This window comes from Scardinius erythrophthalmus (genome assembly GCF_964197995.2).
Source record: "Scardinius erythrophthalmus genome assembly, chromosome: 4".
NCBI lineage: Eukaryota > Metazoa > Chordata > Actinopteri > Cypriniformes > Leuciscidae > Scardinius > Scardinius erythrophthalmus.
Window position 1 is genome coordinate 16,646,827 of NC_138224.1, and position 17,213 is coordinate 16,664,039.

The following is a 17,213-nucleotide window of genomic DNA, read 5'->3' on the forward strand; positions in this document are numbered from 1 at the left end:
CAACCGCAAAGCACATTAAAGTTTAATTTTACTCAGAATAGGTAGCAAAACATTGCATTAAAATTCGTTCAGCCAAGCTAGTTTTCGGAAAATAAAATTAATGACCTTTTCTTGAATGGAGTCTTCTAACTGCTTCCTGTAGTTATCAGAGTCTTGTATTAGCACATTCTGAAAGAGAAGCAATGGAAACGGTATGAGTGATTGACGTGGTCGGAAGTCATTGGTACTGACGGTTGGATCGTCTCCCACCTTCTCCTCAAGAGCGGACATCCTCTCTTTCAGGTGGAGCTGTAATCGTTCGTTGGACTCGGTCAAGAGTCTGTCCACAGTGTCTGACAGACGCTTGTTGTGTTCCTCGTTCATCTTCTCTCTCTGTCGAGCCTGAGGAAACACAATACACCATTTTATCTATAATTTTCTTTTTTTAACATTATATTTACACAAATCAAATATTTTATAATTTTACATTTCTCTTTTTATACTGTTTATATGTGTGGAAAGATTTAGTGTTAAATCAGTTAAGACAATGTTTCTGGTTCGGAATGAAATACTACCATACTATACTATACACACTATATATTGCATGCTAAAAAAAACCCGCTTGCTCGCTCGCTCTCTGAGTGTTTTAATTTTGCAAATGTTGCCCAGGTATGTAGAAAGTAAAAAAATTATATTTTGTATTTTTGGCAGTTCAATTAAATAATCCGTTAGAATTAGACAATAATCATAGTTGATTTTGATGCCAGTTTCTTCATCATACTGGAAATGGAAGGTCAAGGTAGAGTGCATTGCATTGTGGGATGCTGTTTTCCAACGAAGAATGCTGTTTTATACTACATATTTGGGTGGCAATTTGGATATTCCATATAAACAGAAAATGTACATTCTGCACAATGTAAGCATACTGTAAATATAGAACATAGTATACAAGTATGCAATTCCTAAAAAATATATATAATTTAATGATATAAAGTGATGTTGACCCTGAGCAGTTCCTGGTTCTTCTCCTCCAGCTGACCCTCTAAATGTCTCATACGCTCCTCGATACTGCCATGTCTCTCCTCCGCCTGAACAACAAACACAAACAATGTATTTTGTCAGATGAGAAAATGTAAATCCACAAATTAGCCCAAACCAGCAGAGAAAGGACCCATGAACCATGTGATGTTGGCTCGAATCAAAATGAGAGTGTGTGTTTGGTTTATAAGGTACCGTCACACCAAACACCACAGATATGGTTGAGCAGACAGGTAAAGAGAAGGAGTGTATTTCCTTAAGCTTCTGTTCTCTCGTGGGTGAACAGAAAGAACCAAGTACGTCAGCAACTCATTAAAGCGAAGAAAATCCCAGCTGAGCATCACATGCAGCTGAAATACACCAGCAGTGAACAGACCCACAACCAGACAGAGCAAAGTGAAGGGAATGAGAGAGAGAGAGAGAGAGAGAGAGAGAGAGCGGCTTTCAGCCCCACCTTCCTAAGACTGCAGTTCATGTCCTGGAGTTTAGCTACCATATCAGACTACCAAACCACACAATACAGAGAAATAACACACAATATTAATAAAGGAGAATCATATGAATAATTTCTATCAGTAAATGTTACCAAAGCAGTTTGTTATCAGATGGTTTAAATACTGAACAGGTATTTAATTTCTGTCTTGTAACCTGCTTGCTTTTTCTTTAAAGTCACCATGAAATCAAAATTATAATTTTTTAAATGGAATATTGCAGCATTTCTTATATATCATTTAAACTTTAATCAAAATAACTTCCTCTCCTGACTCCCTCTTGCAGCAACATCTCTTCTCTGATGACGTGTTTAGGGCGGGACAACCTGTCACTCACATGACATCACAGCAAACCACAACCATCCAACATCTAATCATTCTCAATGGACAAAATCAAGTCCCGCACCTACATTTTTTTTATTTTATAAAGAAAGAATTAACATAATAATAACGTTATTTTTTACAAAGTTAATATGTAACTAATATAACAATTTATAAAGAACTAAAAAAATATCACTGCTACTTTTTCCATCAAGATAATTGTATAATAATGCAATTTTTTATAAAGTTAATTATATAAACAATATAACAACTTTATAAAGAACATTTGTTTTGGTTATGTACACTGTGGAAAGGAAATAATTCACATAAAATCATGAATAAAAGATTTAAGCATTCTGTGTTTGGTGAAAATTTGTGATTGTTGTACACGTGTTAACACATGTCAAGCAAACCAACAAAAAAAAAAATATATATATATAACCATATGGCCCTTCAAAACTTTCTGATCAGTACACACAAATAGATTTCTACTGCTACTGATGATTTAAGTTTTTATGCTGATCAATGCACATAATAAATGTACACTAAGTGCAATATAATGCTTTGCACCAACCAGACCAAGAACTTTTAGAGCATCTTAATGTGCAGTGGTCAGAAAGAGAAATTCACCTCAAAAATGGCCCTTGAACCCCTAGCCTGAATATTTGAGCCAATATGGGCCACATTTTGATGTCTGGGTCGCTCTCCGAGTCTGAAGTAGTATTGTTTGTCTGATTCATTTGTGTCTATAGTTGTGTCAATAAATAAGTAAAAAAACAATTCACAAATTCATTTAAGAGTCATCATTCATAAGTGTTCCCAGATGTTCCTGCACTTTACGTATTCAATTCATTAAATGCACAGCTAGTGTGTGTGTGGTACCTTGGTGAGAGCTGCTATCCTCTGTGCTAGCTCAGCCTCGACTTCAGGCAGTGTCTCAGCTTTCCTCATGGTCTGCTGGAGCTTCTGTTCTGCCAACTCCAGCCGCTCCTGTAACTGCCTGTTCTTCTCTTCCATCTGTGGGCACACACACACACACACACACACACACACACACACACACACACACACACACACACACACACACACACACACACATTGTCTAATCAGAAAGAGTTTATCATAAAATAGCAGACATCATAGGACGTTCCAGCTTCCACAGCAACAAGTGGATCAGCGTGGCCCTTTTCAGTGTGCCCAAACAAACAAAATTACATAACTGCCTATTTTTTGCTTGTTCTTAGAACAATAAACTCTAGTGAGTGATAAACGCACACTGAAGCTTGGCAGCACCTGTCTTAATTCACTTATCTTATACGGAACAGTGTTGTTATTGTTAACAACAAATAAACTATTTAACTATTTTTATTGAAATAAAGCTGAAAAAAAATATAAATACTATACATCTTTTTTTTTTTTTTTTTTTTAGAAATGTTGTCATGGTGACTAACTGAAATAAAATAAGACAAACAAAACATAAAAAAAACTAAATATAAAAAATATATAAAAATGCAAAAGCACATAACCAAATTACTAAAACTTCAACTGAAAATATAAAAAAATGTATATATATATATATATATATATATATATATATATATATATATATATATATATATATATATATATATATATATATATATATATATATAGAATACTATATAGATAATGCCAAAATAACACTAATATGGAAAAGGGTATACTCTAAACTACAGTCATACAAATTTGGTACAAAATGAGTAAATAATGACAGAATACAATTTTGTGTCTGAATTATTATGATAGATAATTGATGGTTTGTCAAGTTTGCCATGCCCTTGCATATCTGTTACATGTTCAAAACATTTATCTTTTTAGGCAATGTTGGTAAATGATCATTTGGAGAACCACAAGAAATAGTGTCATCTTGACCATGACATCAGCGGAACGGAATGTTCAGTTACGAATGGAATGACTGTTTGTCCATTATCAAGTTCAAAACATCTGTGCCTTCACACATGTATGAATACGGAAGGCAAGTAATTGCAAAATATCAAAGCAATTTGAAATAATACAAAAGGGAAATGGAGAAGGAAATTGGAAAACAAGTGGTCAAAACCTGACCTGTCTGAGGAACGCCTCCTTATTGGCTAGCTCGTTTTCCAGCTTGTCTGTGATGTCATGTAGCGACGTGGACTCTCTCTGGGCACTGAGATAGCGCTTCTCAAGAGTCACGATCCGTTCCTCCATGTCTTCTTTCTGACACATAGCCTGTATAAACATACAAATATATTGGCAGACTGTTGGTTAGTGGACACACACCTAAGGAGCCCGCAGGTGTAATAGTCTGCTGTCAATCAAAAATCCTGCCCTATAATTACTTACAGGCTTGAGGACAAATATAAAGGCAAATGCTCACATTCGGACATGGAGACACACACACACACATTGCCTTGGGCTGCCACAACCTCTCTCTCCATCAATAGCTGAATCTCCAATTCAACAGACATTTCCCAGACTCTGTCCGGCTGTCACTAATTATCAATGTGACATCAAGATGGGAGTCAGTGTCCAAAATCGAAGACACCTGGTCAGTCAGGGCTGTTACGAACAGAATATTCTAAGAAGGCACCTTTTAAGAACTCTCAATGAGTAGAAAGGATGTTGCACAGCTTCAAACATTGAATTCGGTGTACTGTCGGATGAGGTTTCGCACACAGCCATATACTACACCTCTTTAATATCTCTCTGGAACTTGTTGTTCACATCTTCGCTCTTGATGAGGTCTTTGCGGGCCGTCTCCAGCTCCTGCTCCACCTCGGACACGCGGGAGGACAGCGAGGACATGCGCTCCTTCATCTGAGCCAGCTCGTAGTTCTGCTTCTCCAGCAGCTCCTGCAGCTCCACCACCTGACTGGCCTCGTCCTCCATCGACCCGTTAGACAACCGCTGCAGCCCAAACACACACAATACACTTTCCTTTAGTGTCGTGAGATCAATTAAACCAATTAAATGAAGGAATGATAAAATTCAGGGTTAGCTTCTTTAAATAAAGCTAAAACTACAACCATATAAAACTCATTGAAAAATAATAAACATTTAAACATGAACATGAAATTAAATTGTGTGATGTTATTTCCATCAAGACGTGCATACATTTTTGATCAAGATCTTGTATTGACAATGCAAGAGTCCAGCACTCTATAAAGCCAGCACATCCCAAAGACTTTCAATGACTTTAAGGTCTGGACTCAGAGATGCCAATTCATGTGTGAACATGATTCTTCATGCTCCCTCCCAACCATTCTTTAGCAATTTGAGCCTGATGAATCTTGACATTGTCATCCTGGAACATGGCCGTGATGTGTCTTCCTACATAATTCCTACAAGCTACACACTCCATCAAATAGGGTTAGAAGAACTGCTGCCAAACATATAACATGATAGAAACACAATAATCACTCAATCCAAGTTCCATGATTCCATGTTTTCAACTAGTTTGTGCGGCTCTTTATATGGATTTTTTAATTCCCAGCATCCTCATTTCCGTCTAATTGCATTCTGAGTGTGTGTATTTCCTCTGCCATGCCTAAAATAAAGATTCTTGTCACATATTCACACTAAGACTTGACACGTCTTATGCCGCACTAAAATTAGACTTTATATCCCGTTTAATTTATGGCTGCAGACTGTAAGACAGAAGGGTGATAAAATCATTTGCAGAGCACACTGAATTTACTCCGTCAAAGCTGTGAAGCCACGAGAGATTGACACGACTTCACCAGAACAGCTTCTGTGATCGCAAATAGATGTGAATGACAAGACAAAGAATAGCAGTGGTTTATTCTGGAGCGGCTGTAGGGTAATGACTCACTGCCACTTTTTTCACTCTCTTTCTCTCTCTTCTTTTTTTTGTCTGTATCTATTTCGGAGGGTCAGATTGGTTTGTTTAACGTACAAGCAAAACCACTGACCTCTAGTTGGTCGGCTGGACCCATGCATCAGTGCCAGAGGCCCTGGATATTGTCAGTACTGCAACTAAATCTATTGAGCATCATGGGAGATTAATTTGGCCAATTGAGATACACTGTCAAAGTGCCAACCTTTATCTTCTACGAGGCCACAAATTCCTGCCATCACTGTCACCATGCCAACACCGCACAACACGGCGCCCATCGGTGACAGTGAGAGCAGGACGACACTTCTCTCATCCTTTCATCCTGTTATCTTTTCATCAGGAGGCAAGATTCTGCTACGATCGGTTTAACGGGACATTAAATGTCATCTAGAAATACAGTTTCACAGGTTGAGTGTGTGTGTGTGTGTGTGTGTGTTGACTGTATAGTGAAGGCTTATTGATTTTATTGTACGCCTCTGTGTTCAAAAACTGATTTTCAGATTAGTTTCAGAACTGATTTTCTTTCTTCTCTACTGGACTAAAAAGAATCCTACATCAAAATAAATCACCTCAAGGCACCAATTATGTACAGTCTCATTCAAAAGTTTGGGGTTGGTAAGATTTTTCTGGAAAATATAAACATTTATAGAACAATCTGACTGTTGAGAAAACGGAGCCAGTCAGGAGTAAGTGCCCACCTTGCCATGGACTTTCTGTGCATCAGTTCCCTCCAACAAGTCCTCTGCCCCATCTCCTGAGGCAACCTTCCTCTGAATGTGGGCATTCTGCTCCCTTAAGGCCACAATCTGCAAAAGCACAATATAAAAGAGAAATAATGAAAGATAATAAGATAAGAAAACATGCGATATTGATATAAAAACACGCTGTACTATGTTGTTTACCAGGACACTTTATGGCAAATAATATACCAAACAGTAACGACAAAACAGGAGAATTTTATCTGACACAGACATCACTGGTACAACAAATCCTAAAATTGGATATTCACATGTGACATTAATACTAGAACAACAATTTTTCTGCTTTGTGCTTCCGGATGCATATTTGTTGTATTCCAAGAGTTTCCAAGACATCGTAGCCGACGCTACACATATAATGTCACATTCTAAGTGATTACTATCATTATTTGGTAAACCAAGTCTTAAGCTTTATTTGTATAGCCTGGAAACAACAAACCAGATACATACTCTTTCAACAAGCAGACAAAACCGTATCTTTCCTGGAGTGTATGCACGTGCATGTTTTCCAGGGTAATTTTTGTGTGATGTAAATATATAATGTTGATTCTTACTAAACTGCAAGCATACAGCAAAACAGCATCATAAATCAGACTTACAGCAGACAGCTTAGAAGTGTTCGCTTCATATGGCACATCAACAGCAATTTTTTAAATTGCAAATGTACAGTATCAAAGGCACTGAGAGTTCCACACCTCCTTCTGACAGGAATTGTGGAGAGGCAGGAATTTAAGAAACGAGTGTCTTTTGTGATCATTTAACAACCAACCTTAACAATTTTGGAGGACCAACTGTATTGGATCCACAAACCATAAATTACGTTTCTAATTTTGCTTACGGAGAAGGATTTTCCAGGGAAGTCTTAAAGGCACAGCAACAGCACAAAACAGCCTGTTTAATTATTAGACAGGGAGAAGGTGGGAAATTATGATGAAAAACTAAATGATGACTTTTTCTTGAACAAATAAAGTTTTATTTTATTATATTATTACCCCTTTAAGGGCACGTCATGTCAAGTGTTTCTTTAGAGATTTCATATGACACTGCTGTCACAGGACTAGAATTCTTAAATGAGTGTGTTAACATTCTGAAGTGATCCCACAGGATTTTATCATTCAGTTATAGGAAACTTCAAATAAATAACAAGGTACTTTTTTGTTGGTGTATACAACACTGAATGCCGCTATATCTTACATTATTATGTAAATGATAAAATTCAGTATATCTAGACCAGCACAAAACTGCCACAGCCCAATAATGTAAAACTGCAGTGCATACAAATATAGAAGAAGAAGTTGCTGACCATGTCAGCTGGCATATGCTCCCTAATAAAATAACCTAGTATTCTTCCAGGAGCATCTTTTAAGCAGGTTATCTGACTTATGAGCACTGTCACACCAACACACACATTGTTCTCTCTCCAGGCTAAAGGGCATTGGGAGATTATTCCACTCCCATGTTGAGACGCTCTGTCCACTGTGAACACAGAGAAAGCGGGATAGATGGATGGATGGATGGAAATAAGGGAGACATCCGCTTTCTTTTGTTTGGTTTATCGCCGCTCGCCACGCATTCCTTTAATGAGGCGGCAATTAAGGGGCTTCTCGCTTTTGAAGGCACAGAAAGGGAACTGTCTGCCATTTTTCAAGGTCTGAAGATCAAACAATCCCGCACCTTCTGACTCCACAAAGAGCCGGAATATTGAGTCAACTTGCAAATGAAGGTAAATGAGAAGTGGAGGCCCAATGAAAGTGAGCATGGACGCTTTGATGTCGTTCATTTGGTCTCATCAAAGAGGAGCACGTAAAAGCGCGGCTGTCCCTGAAATGCTGGTTTGTTTCAAACAAAACAACTACTTCACAGAAACCGGATTCATCTTTGTGACGCACCTGAATGGGTTAAGTGCTCCATCTAACACTGAGATATTAACATGAACTTGAAATTCAGATGGTTCAGTTGTACTTTTGCAGAAATGAAGCACTCTTCATAAATCGGAGATTGCATTGAGAGCATAGCTGAGATTTTATAAAGGGAGAAAAAGCTGAACTAACAAAATTTCAAAATTCCCTTCAGAATAAAGTCTTCAGATCCAAAGTACTATATCGTCGCTGTCGGGTGGAAACCTCGTATCTCTAAAAAAGTTACTTTTCAGGAAATTAAAAAAAGCACTAGATTTTTTAAATAATTAAACACAGCTTCGTCAAAGTTGATATTGTGGCATTATATATGGTCAGACATTTGCAAATGTCATTAGACATTAACATTTCACTAAAATCAAGCTCAAAGGAGTTAGAATGGGCGCAAGGTTTCTGCCTGACAGCGACGATATATTTAGAGTGAATTCAGGTTGATTGGGACTAGTGTTGTTTTTGGCGGCCTGTTTTAATTTTAGTTTTAGTCTAGTCTTTGTGTCAAGCTGTCGTTTTAGTTTTTATTAGTTTTAGTCACGTTCATACTCTTTTTAGTCTAGTCAAGTTTTAGTCGACGAAAACTGATGACATTTAGTCTAGTTTTAGTCGACGAAAACTGATGACATTTTAGTCTAGTTTTAGTCAACGAAAACTGATGACATTTTAGTTTAGTTTTAGTCAATGAAAATTGTATTTTAGTCTCTTTTTAGTAATGCAATTCTATTTAACCCAGTCAATATAGAATTTCAAAACAAGGTTATCTTATTATAGCCTATTTAGTATATTTAGGGCTGTGACGGTGGCAGTTTTTTTTACCACCGCGGTAATGGACCAACTACCGGCGGTGGTTGGGGGGTTATTTAAAAAAATAAAAACTCGTTTTATATTTCCACACAAAGACGCCTGATATAGCAGAATATAGCCAACCACTCTGCGCTCTGAGAGGGATGTGGGACACGAGCAGAAAAGAGACCATCGATCTCTTTATGATATCTAATCTTCGTGTTTTCTACTTGATGTAAATTGGTCTGAATAGCGAATTTTATCCTCCACATGGGCAAAATATTTAGGCTATGTTTGAGATTGCGCTGCCAGAGAAAGTGAAACTAAAAATCACCCACGCGTGTGAAACGCGCTTTACAACTAAACTTGACGCGCCCTATGTCTAATATAAGAAACACAAACTGTGTTAAAAAGAATTTGACATGCAAGTACAATGCTATACTTTACCACAGTAAAGAATACGAATATAATAGGCCTAATTAAAAGCGAACCAATGAAGAAACGTGTATAATCCCTTTAGAAAATGGGTGAGACGTGAGTGAAGATTTGGGAAAGAAACAAGAGATTCCATGCAGGGATGAGTCACGATTTTTGGATATTCGATTAGTTTATTTAATTATAGAATATCGAATAGGTTGTGCGATTATTCTCTAAAATAAAATCTCCATGTTCTGGTGCTGATGCGGTGACGTGTTCATGTAACCATAACGCACATAACAGCTGTCACAAAGAACCGGCAAAAGTAATGATTATGAATGTGTCAAATATATCAATGAGACATTTTAATAGAAAAACTAATGGAATAATATTGTTAAATTCGCTGATAATCGGGTGACCATGATCGCAAAACAGAATTTAAAGCCGACAAAGCTATGTGTTCACGCACAACTCTCTCATTCGTCGTGACGTTATAACATTTCGTCTCGTCTCGTTTTGGTCAACGAAAATGAAGAAACATTTTAGCATAGTTTTTATTTTGTAAGACACATTTAGTCTCGTTTTTATTCGTCAACGATAATGCATCATACATGTATTTTAGTCATCGTCACATGACCATGCATTTACGTCTTGTCTCGTCTCGTTTTTGTCAGGTGAAAACGGTTCGTTGACGACAATATTTCGTCATAATTTTCGTTGACGAAAGCAACACTAATTGGGACACATTTTGCCATTGAGATGACTGGAAAAAAGTATCCCAATCAACCTGAATTCAGGTGAAGTGAATATCGCTGATCATCTCCTCCTAACAAGGCCACATATTAATGTCTGGGTAGATCAGATGGTGAGCAAATAATCAGTTCTCATAATCAACATGTTGGATGCTGGAGAAATGGGCAGGAATAAAGACCTGAGTTGCAGCAAGGCGACTGGCTCAGAGTATTTCTGAAGGCTTAGGGTTGCTCCGGATATTGTATTGGACAATGCGGGGCTTTAAAGTAAAAAAGAGAGTGGGTTGAGACGGTTGAGACCCACTGCCATAGAGTATTGTGGATCTACACTGCATACATAGTAGGTTGTCTGGGTATTCATTAAGTATTCACACACTGCTAACACAGACAGAAGACATCTTAAAATATCCTTAAGTACATACACTTTGCTTTAATAAGTGACATCTGTGCTTCTCCAAAAGCACCAGCCACTGCTGGAATCTGAACATGCCCAAACTGCCTCTGCCATTCACTAAGTTGTGTGAATGTCCTTTTATAACATCAATGAACAGTTATTCAAAAGCATGAGGTTTTTGAATGACTAATACAAGTTCTAAATAAATATTTTCTGCGAAGTAAACTTGGGCAGCTTAGAGGCTGGATGAATTTTAAAAGCAGCCTCAATTGAAATCCTTGTGTTTTTTCATTTCCCAGAAACAGAATTCATAGCAAATCTTCCTGTCACATGGTTGATGTTGGCGAGAAGAACTGCACTGTGTCTATGTAAGTGAGAATGTTCTCACCAGTCTGTTTGCTGTTGGTCTTGATTTGTGCAGTTGTTAGATTTTTACATATAATTTAAGATGTGGTGAATTTTGAAATGCATAGTTTACATTTTGTACATTCTTTAGAAATGTTAGAATAATTGTAAAGTTGTTAAAAAGATAACAAAAAGCTGTAAGGTATATGTATTAATTTCAATCATTGAATTGTTGAAATATTTATTTATTTAACATGTATTTATTGTAAAGAAATATAAATGGAGGAGATGAAGTCACCCCACCAGCCTCTACCACGACCCCAAGAGAACACACAAGTGTTAATTCAGAAACCAGAAACACACAGCAGAGTGCTCAAGATCAGTACACATATTCTCAATATAAAATATCTCTTAAAGAAAAATAAATAAATTTGGCTCTTGTTGAGAAGTTTGAAGCTCGTTCAGCTAGAACTGCACCATCTGGACTGACAGTACTAGAATAAACACTAAAATACACAATGTTCTGTTTGCTCTGTTGCATTTCACACTAATAATAATAATAATAATCAGATCAGGCAAAAACAACATGGCATAGCAACAAATTAAACATATTTGGCATGTTTATGGAGTATATTCATCTTAGAGTAAACTACTTTCTGGTGCAGATTGCTGTATAATTATGTAATCAGAGCATTTGTGCCTCACCTCCTGATTGGCTACGGCCAACTCCTCCTCCAAGGCAGAGACCCGCTCTAGTGACACCCGCAATCTCTCTCGTACCTGAACAAAAGAAGAAAAAAACACTCTATCACTCACTGTTCATCAAGGTTGAGCTCTACTCAGAACTTAAGTGAGAATGTTTCTTATATTACTAATTTAGAATCGAATTTGAGGTAGCAAAATTACAGAATTTAAGAAAGTAGAATTATACACACAACATCTTTACTTTCATAAAGCTATTGTTGTGGTTCTGTATGACAAATGTCTTACATCAGATTATAAGTCAAAATTCTACAGAGAACAGAATAGGCAAAAACAAAAAAAAACAAAAAACTGAATAAAAACACTAATCAGTCTCTCTGGTGACCTGTTTGATCACTGGAATCATTTCAGTGGGTTCAGTCTTTCATCACTGGACGACCAGTCGTCACTAAAACTACGGTCCCATAAATCACGTGCAATTTCCTGCCGTCTGTTACCAAACGCCTTATAAATGACACTGTCTGGAGAAGGCCGCAGAATGGATTACAGCTGGATGAACTGCCACACAAGGGCTTAATCCATAAATAAAACACCACTAGATAAAGGAAAAGAGAGGTGGGACAGTGGGCTGTACTGTTGAATTAATGTACTTCAACATCACTGTCAAAAAATCAGGAGAGAAACTTTACTTTGGTTACTGAAATAGATCAGTCAGCATATGTATTATATGGGTTAACATCAACAGGTTTGTGGTACTGTATATTTGGAATGCCACATATACACTTATATTAGATTTCTATCAAATTTTCATAGGCAGTACATTAACATTTGCATTGCACATAGCATTGTACTGGCTTTAAGAAAAAAAAACAAAAAAAAACATGAACCTCAGCAGGTGTTGATCTCACGGTTTACCTTCTCATCCAGTGCTTTGTGGTGCTCAAAGAGGGACTTGAGAGCTTTGAGGACCTCCACCTCACTGGAGACGCCAGAAGGAGACTGGGCCTGTCGTTTAACCACTGTCATACGTAGGGAACGTTCATGTCTCGAAACCAAACACTCCAAATGCTCCAACAGCAGCTGAGGCACATATAAAGAGTTCATCTCATGAAGTATCCTCAATTACTAACACAAACATAATACATTAAACCAAATGTAAAACTGAAACTAAATATAAAACTAATTTAATACTAAGTTTGTAGCTGAAATTACCACAATTAAGTCTATAAGAAAGCCCTAAATGCTAATCTAAAAGGGAAACAAAATCTAAATCGTAAACTTCAGCCAAATATAAAACTTACAGAAACTATATGAAGCATACTAATTCTAAAAGTAAATCTAAATCTTAAGATAAAATTAAAATTAAATCTAAAGCTAAAGATAAAACCTAATTTAAAAATGAATTTGAGTATAAATAAAAATACAGATAAATATAAAATCAGAACTAATTTTAAAAACTAAATGCAACATGAGGTATGTTTTTTTGGTAAAACATTCATATCACTAAACCCTCAAGGACATTCTTCATATGGAAAATTAATGATATGTGCTTAACACCATTTGGTCTTTTCTCATTTTACAAGGGAACCCTTTTAGACAGCTAACAACATTACACACAAGAAAACCCATTACATAAACAATAAAGCAGACACAACAAATTGAAACCCCCTGGACCCGGCACAAAGAAGATTATGTTAATGTGGTTACTCTCTGGTCTGGTACATAGCATAAAAAATCTATTCGGTCCCAAAGTCCCAGGGACACAGAGAGAGAGCGAGCGAGAACTGTCTGGCTTTAGATGAGTGGAGTGGACATACAGAGCTATGGATGTGAAACAGAGAATGCAAAGTAAAATTGAGTATGTTGTTTTGAAATGCGCTTGTTCAAGAAACCTGCTCAGAATAATGATGAATTGCATCTAAAGCTGGATGTGGTAAATACTAAATCTAAATCTAAAGATAAACTTAAACTAATGCTAAAACTAAATCTAAATAAAATCTAAAAACTGAATTTAAAATACTTTAAAAGTTAAAGTGCCCCTATTATGTTTTTTTTTTTATTATTCCCTTTCATGCAATGTGTAAAGTAGCTGTCTGTGAATGTAAACGAAAGTTGTAAAGTCGAAAGTGCACGATAAATAAAGTTATTGTCTCTCAAAAGAAGGAATTGACTCTGAACTGCTAATGAGTCATCAGGAATTTGAATCCCACTTTGTTACGGAAAACCCCAAAACAAAATCAGGAACCTTTAAAATAGCATAACAGGGGCACTTTAAAGCTTTAACTAAAATTAAAAGCTAAAGCTAAAACTAAGACGATTTCTAAAACTTACATTTTAGCTAAATCTCAAACTAAAAACTTAATCTATAAAGTTAATAGTTAAGCTAAAACTAAAATAATATCTCAAGCTAAAGCTTAAGGAAAGACACTTCATCTACAGTAAATACATCTAAAGTTGAAGCTAAGACAAAAATATAAAATTATAGCTAAAAGTAAACTTTTTTAGCTTCATTTTTAGCATGCTGGTGAAATCAATCTAGTTGACTTCCACAAGTTTCCATATTTCCAAGCACGGAGTTTGGATTCTGCCAAGAAGGTAGTTGGAAATTCAGGCTTCTCTAGTTGAATGTAACACAGCATTAGGGCTGCAGTAGCACATGTACCTGCCTGAGGGCTGTACTGGCAGTACTGTAGCAGTGCTGCTCTAGAGACCTATCGAGGAGCTGACCTTTCTATTTCTGCTCAGTTCCTTGCTCTCTCATTCATAACCCTCAGTCTGTGCCAGCCTCTGTCTTTCCCAGCGCCAGCTCAGCACTAAAACAACCCTATAGCCGGATAATGCAGGTTAGGTTACTCTCTCTACCTCTGTGTGAGTCTGTTTTGGTGGATCAGATTAACTTTGGTGCCTTCAGCAGACACAGACATTAGTTAATACATTAATCTCAGCAATGATGTTAAATCAATATATGGACAGTAACATTATGTGTCATTTTACTTAAATGGGCGCCATGTTTAAAAAGTCCATCCTGTAAATTTCATCTACATGCTTAATTTTAATACTGAAATCAGTATAATTCCTCTGTTAATGCTGTACTTTCCTTTACTTGACTACATGACCAGTTTGACATAATTTGACATTGTATGACTATAAGTGACCTTAAACTTTTCCCACTTTATAACCAAAGTTTTACTAGTAAATAAAAGTACTTTTAAAAATGTTGTACTTTCATATGAAATACACACACAGTCATGTAAGTTTCCAAAAAAGTTTTAATCTACATAAGCGTGTCGACCCCTCATGGTGGCCACCATGTTGAGATAACTTGACCTCACTTGGTAACCCCCTATTATTAGTATCAATACTCAGAAATAAACACTAAAAAGTCTGGAATATTCACAATGTTGATCTAGGCTATATTGGAAAAATAAATAAAAGCGAGTTTACAGTGAAAGTATATATATATAGAATATTGCGTATGCCTAGTGGCCAAAATGTGATTTCTACAATGTCTTACTGAAAAGTATGAACTTTCTGCATTATTCGCAACTAATGCTCTTTTAGTAAATGCTACAAGTATGTAAATTGGGACACAATCTAAAAATGATTAAGATATGATAATTTTCCATAATGACTGATGCATTGCAGAGTCGACAACAGTCTCTATAGGTGAGCTTTGGGTTAAATACTTTACTCAGTCACATTAGCTGCTCCCTGTGTAAGATTAGAAGCTCTGTTCAAAATGAGTCTATTTCTAATCTCACTCGACCTCTCCTTTTTTCCATTCCACTACGTCACCTTATCTCCCTTGATCAATGCTTCCCTTTGGTTTTTAATACCTCCAATATCCTCAATTCCATAATTGACTCTTCAAACGTTTGGCTGCGGATAAGTAACGCAAGTAATTAATTGAACTGCAGCGCGGAGTCAGGTGTGCCGGGCTGCATTAGCACGGTGACTCAGGCAGGCACTGAGGGGTGCAGGAAAGAATGGAAGTGAGAATGAGTACTTTCTTGTGAAATGGATAGCCAGAGTGCTGGTTCCTGTCAGATGTTTTAGCAGCTTCTCTGCATTCCATGCAAATGATTGGTGACAATTTTATTGAAAAATACCAGCCTGCCTGCTATCTTGACTTTCAGGGAATTATGATCTAACCGCTACAAGGATAAAGTTATCGCTCAACTGTCATCTCATGACATTAAACCCCAGGAAAATTGGTGCAGATGTATCAAAGTGTGAATGTTGTGAATCTACGGTAAGAATCTCAACAAAATCTGGTTTCAGTTCAGTAAATGCACTTTGGAGCAAGCACAAGCATCTTGTCTCTAACAAAACATCATGAATTACATGTGCAAGTCATCGGGTGTCAATCTTACACAGGGAGCAGCTAATGTGACAGTGAGTGAAGTATTTAACCCAAAGCTCATCTATAGAGACTGTTGTCGACTCTGCAATGCATCAGTCATTATGGAGCAAAAAACATTATGAATTAGATGTGCAAGTCATTGGATGGGCATCAGTTCTATTATTGCCTTTTTTGTAAACAAGTACATCTTTCCGAGGCGGATGATAGTTGAGAAGCACAATTCTTTGAAGTGCCTGGAACACACTGTGTGAACTCACTCTGGTGTTGTTCCTCTCGGCCTTCAGCTCTGAAATCTCCTCCTCCTTCTCCAGCAGCTGTTCTCTGCAGGCATTCAGCTCTTTCGTCAGGGCGGCAAACTCCTGCAAGACACCAAACAGACATTTGAACATCACATACACTGAGTGAGGGGACACGGGTTTGCTTAAGGACAACACTTCGGCATCTGCTGAGATTCTAAACTTGTGGACACTTTGCTATCCCATGAGGCAGTCTCCCTAAAGGGTCACTGTCCTTTAGAGTTTACCTCCAGTCCAATAAATCTAATAATGGTCTTCAGGATTACTAGAAACTTTTTATGCACGTCATTTTGGGCCGGTTGGACCCTGCAGGACATTGTCCCTCCCGAAGCAGGATCTGACTGCCATAAGGCAACAGGAGTTGAGGAGTAATATAAAATAAAATGGTGGAAAACTGTGAGCTGGCTGGCTTGTTAAATGTAAGTGGTATAGGTACCAAGGATGTTGTTGCTCATGGCTAAACTTTAGACCAAGGGTAGCCAGCCCTGTTCTTGAAGGGCTACCATTGAACAGTTTAGCTCAAACCCTAATCAAACACATTTGAACCAGCAATTGGAGCAATGCAATGTAGAACAATGCCAACATAGTGGATGTATTCATACTACACACCTTCATACCTGTAGAAAACATTTCATCAGCAGTCGGGAAGTATGTTCTACAGTATCAAATTCTGTAAACACTACAAAAGAGTGGGAATTTGGACACAGACACTTTTGTGGCCATGAAATTTGTAGCAACTGCCATGACTGGAGGGAAATGACAACTACATGAAACTTTTCGCTTCTGG

The 17,213-nt window shown here is 37.2% G+C and overlaps 1 protein-coding gene across 2 annotated transcripts in view; it reads right to left on the reverse strand.

The window, feature by feature from the left end:
- ppfia2 (PTPRF interacting protein alpha 2) overlaps positions 1-17,213 on the reverse strand; it is a 107,325-nt gene that overhangs the window by 34,181 nt on the left and 55,931 nt on the right. Inside the window, exons 2-11 of one of the 2 annotated variants that reach the window (XM_081364476.1) lie at positions 16,388-16,489; positions 12,683-12,847; positions 11,771-11,845; positions 6,405-6,512; positions 4,542-4,757; positions 3,933-4,079; positions 2,712-2,846; positions 984-1,067; positions 250-381; positions 106-168 (exon numbers count right to left, since the gene is read on the reverse strand). In XM_081364476.1, coding sequence (XP_081220602.1) covers positions 106-168; positions 250-381; positions 984-1,067; positions 2,712-2,846; positions 3,933-4,079; positions 4,542-4,757; positions 6,405-6,512; positions 11,771-11,845; positions 12,683-12,847; positions 16,388-16,489 — 1,227 coding nt within the window. Of the gene's footprint in view, positions 1-105; positions 382-983; positions 1,068-2,711; positions 2,847-3,932; positions 4,080-4,541; positions 4,758-6,404; positions 6,513-11,770; positions 11,846-12,682; positions 12,848-16,387; positions 16,490-17,213 lie in introns of both variants that reach the window. The other variant, XM_081364475.1, reaches the window with a different exon arrangement.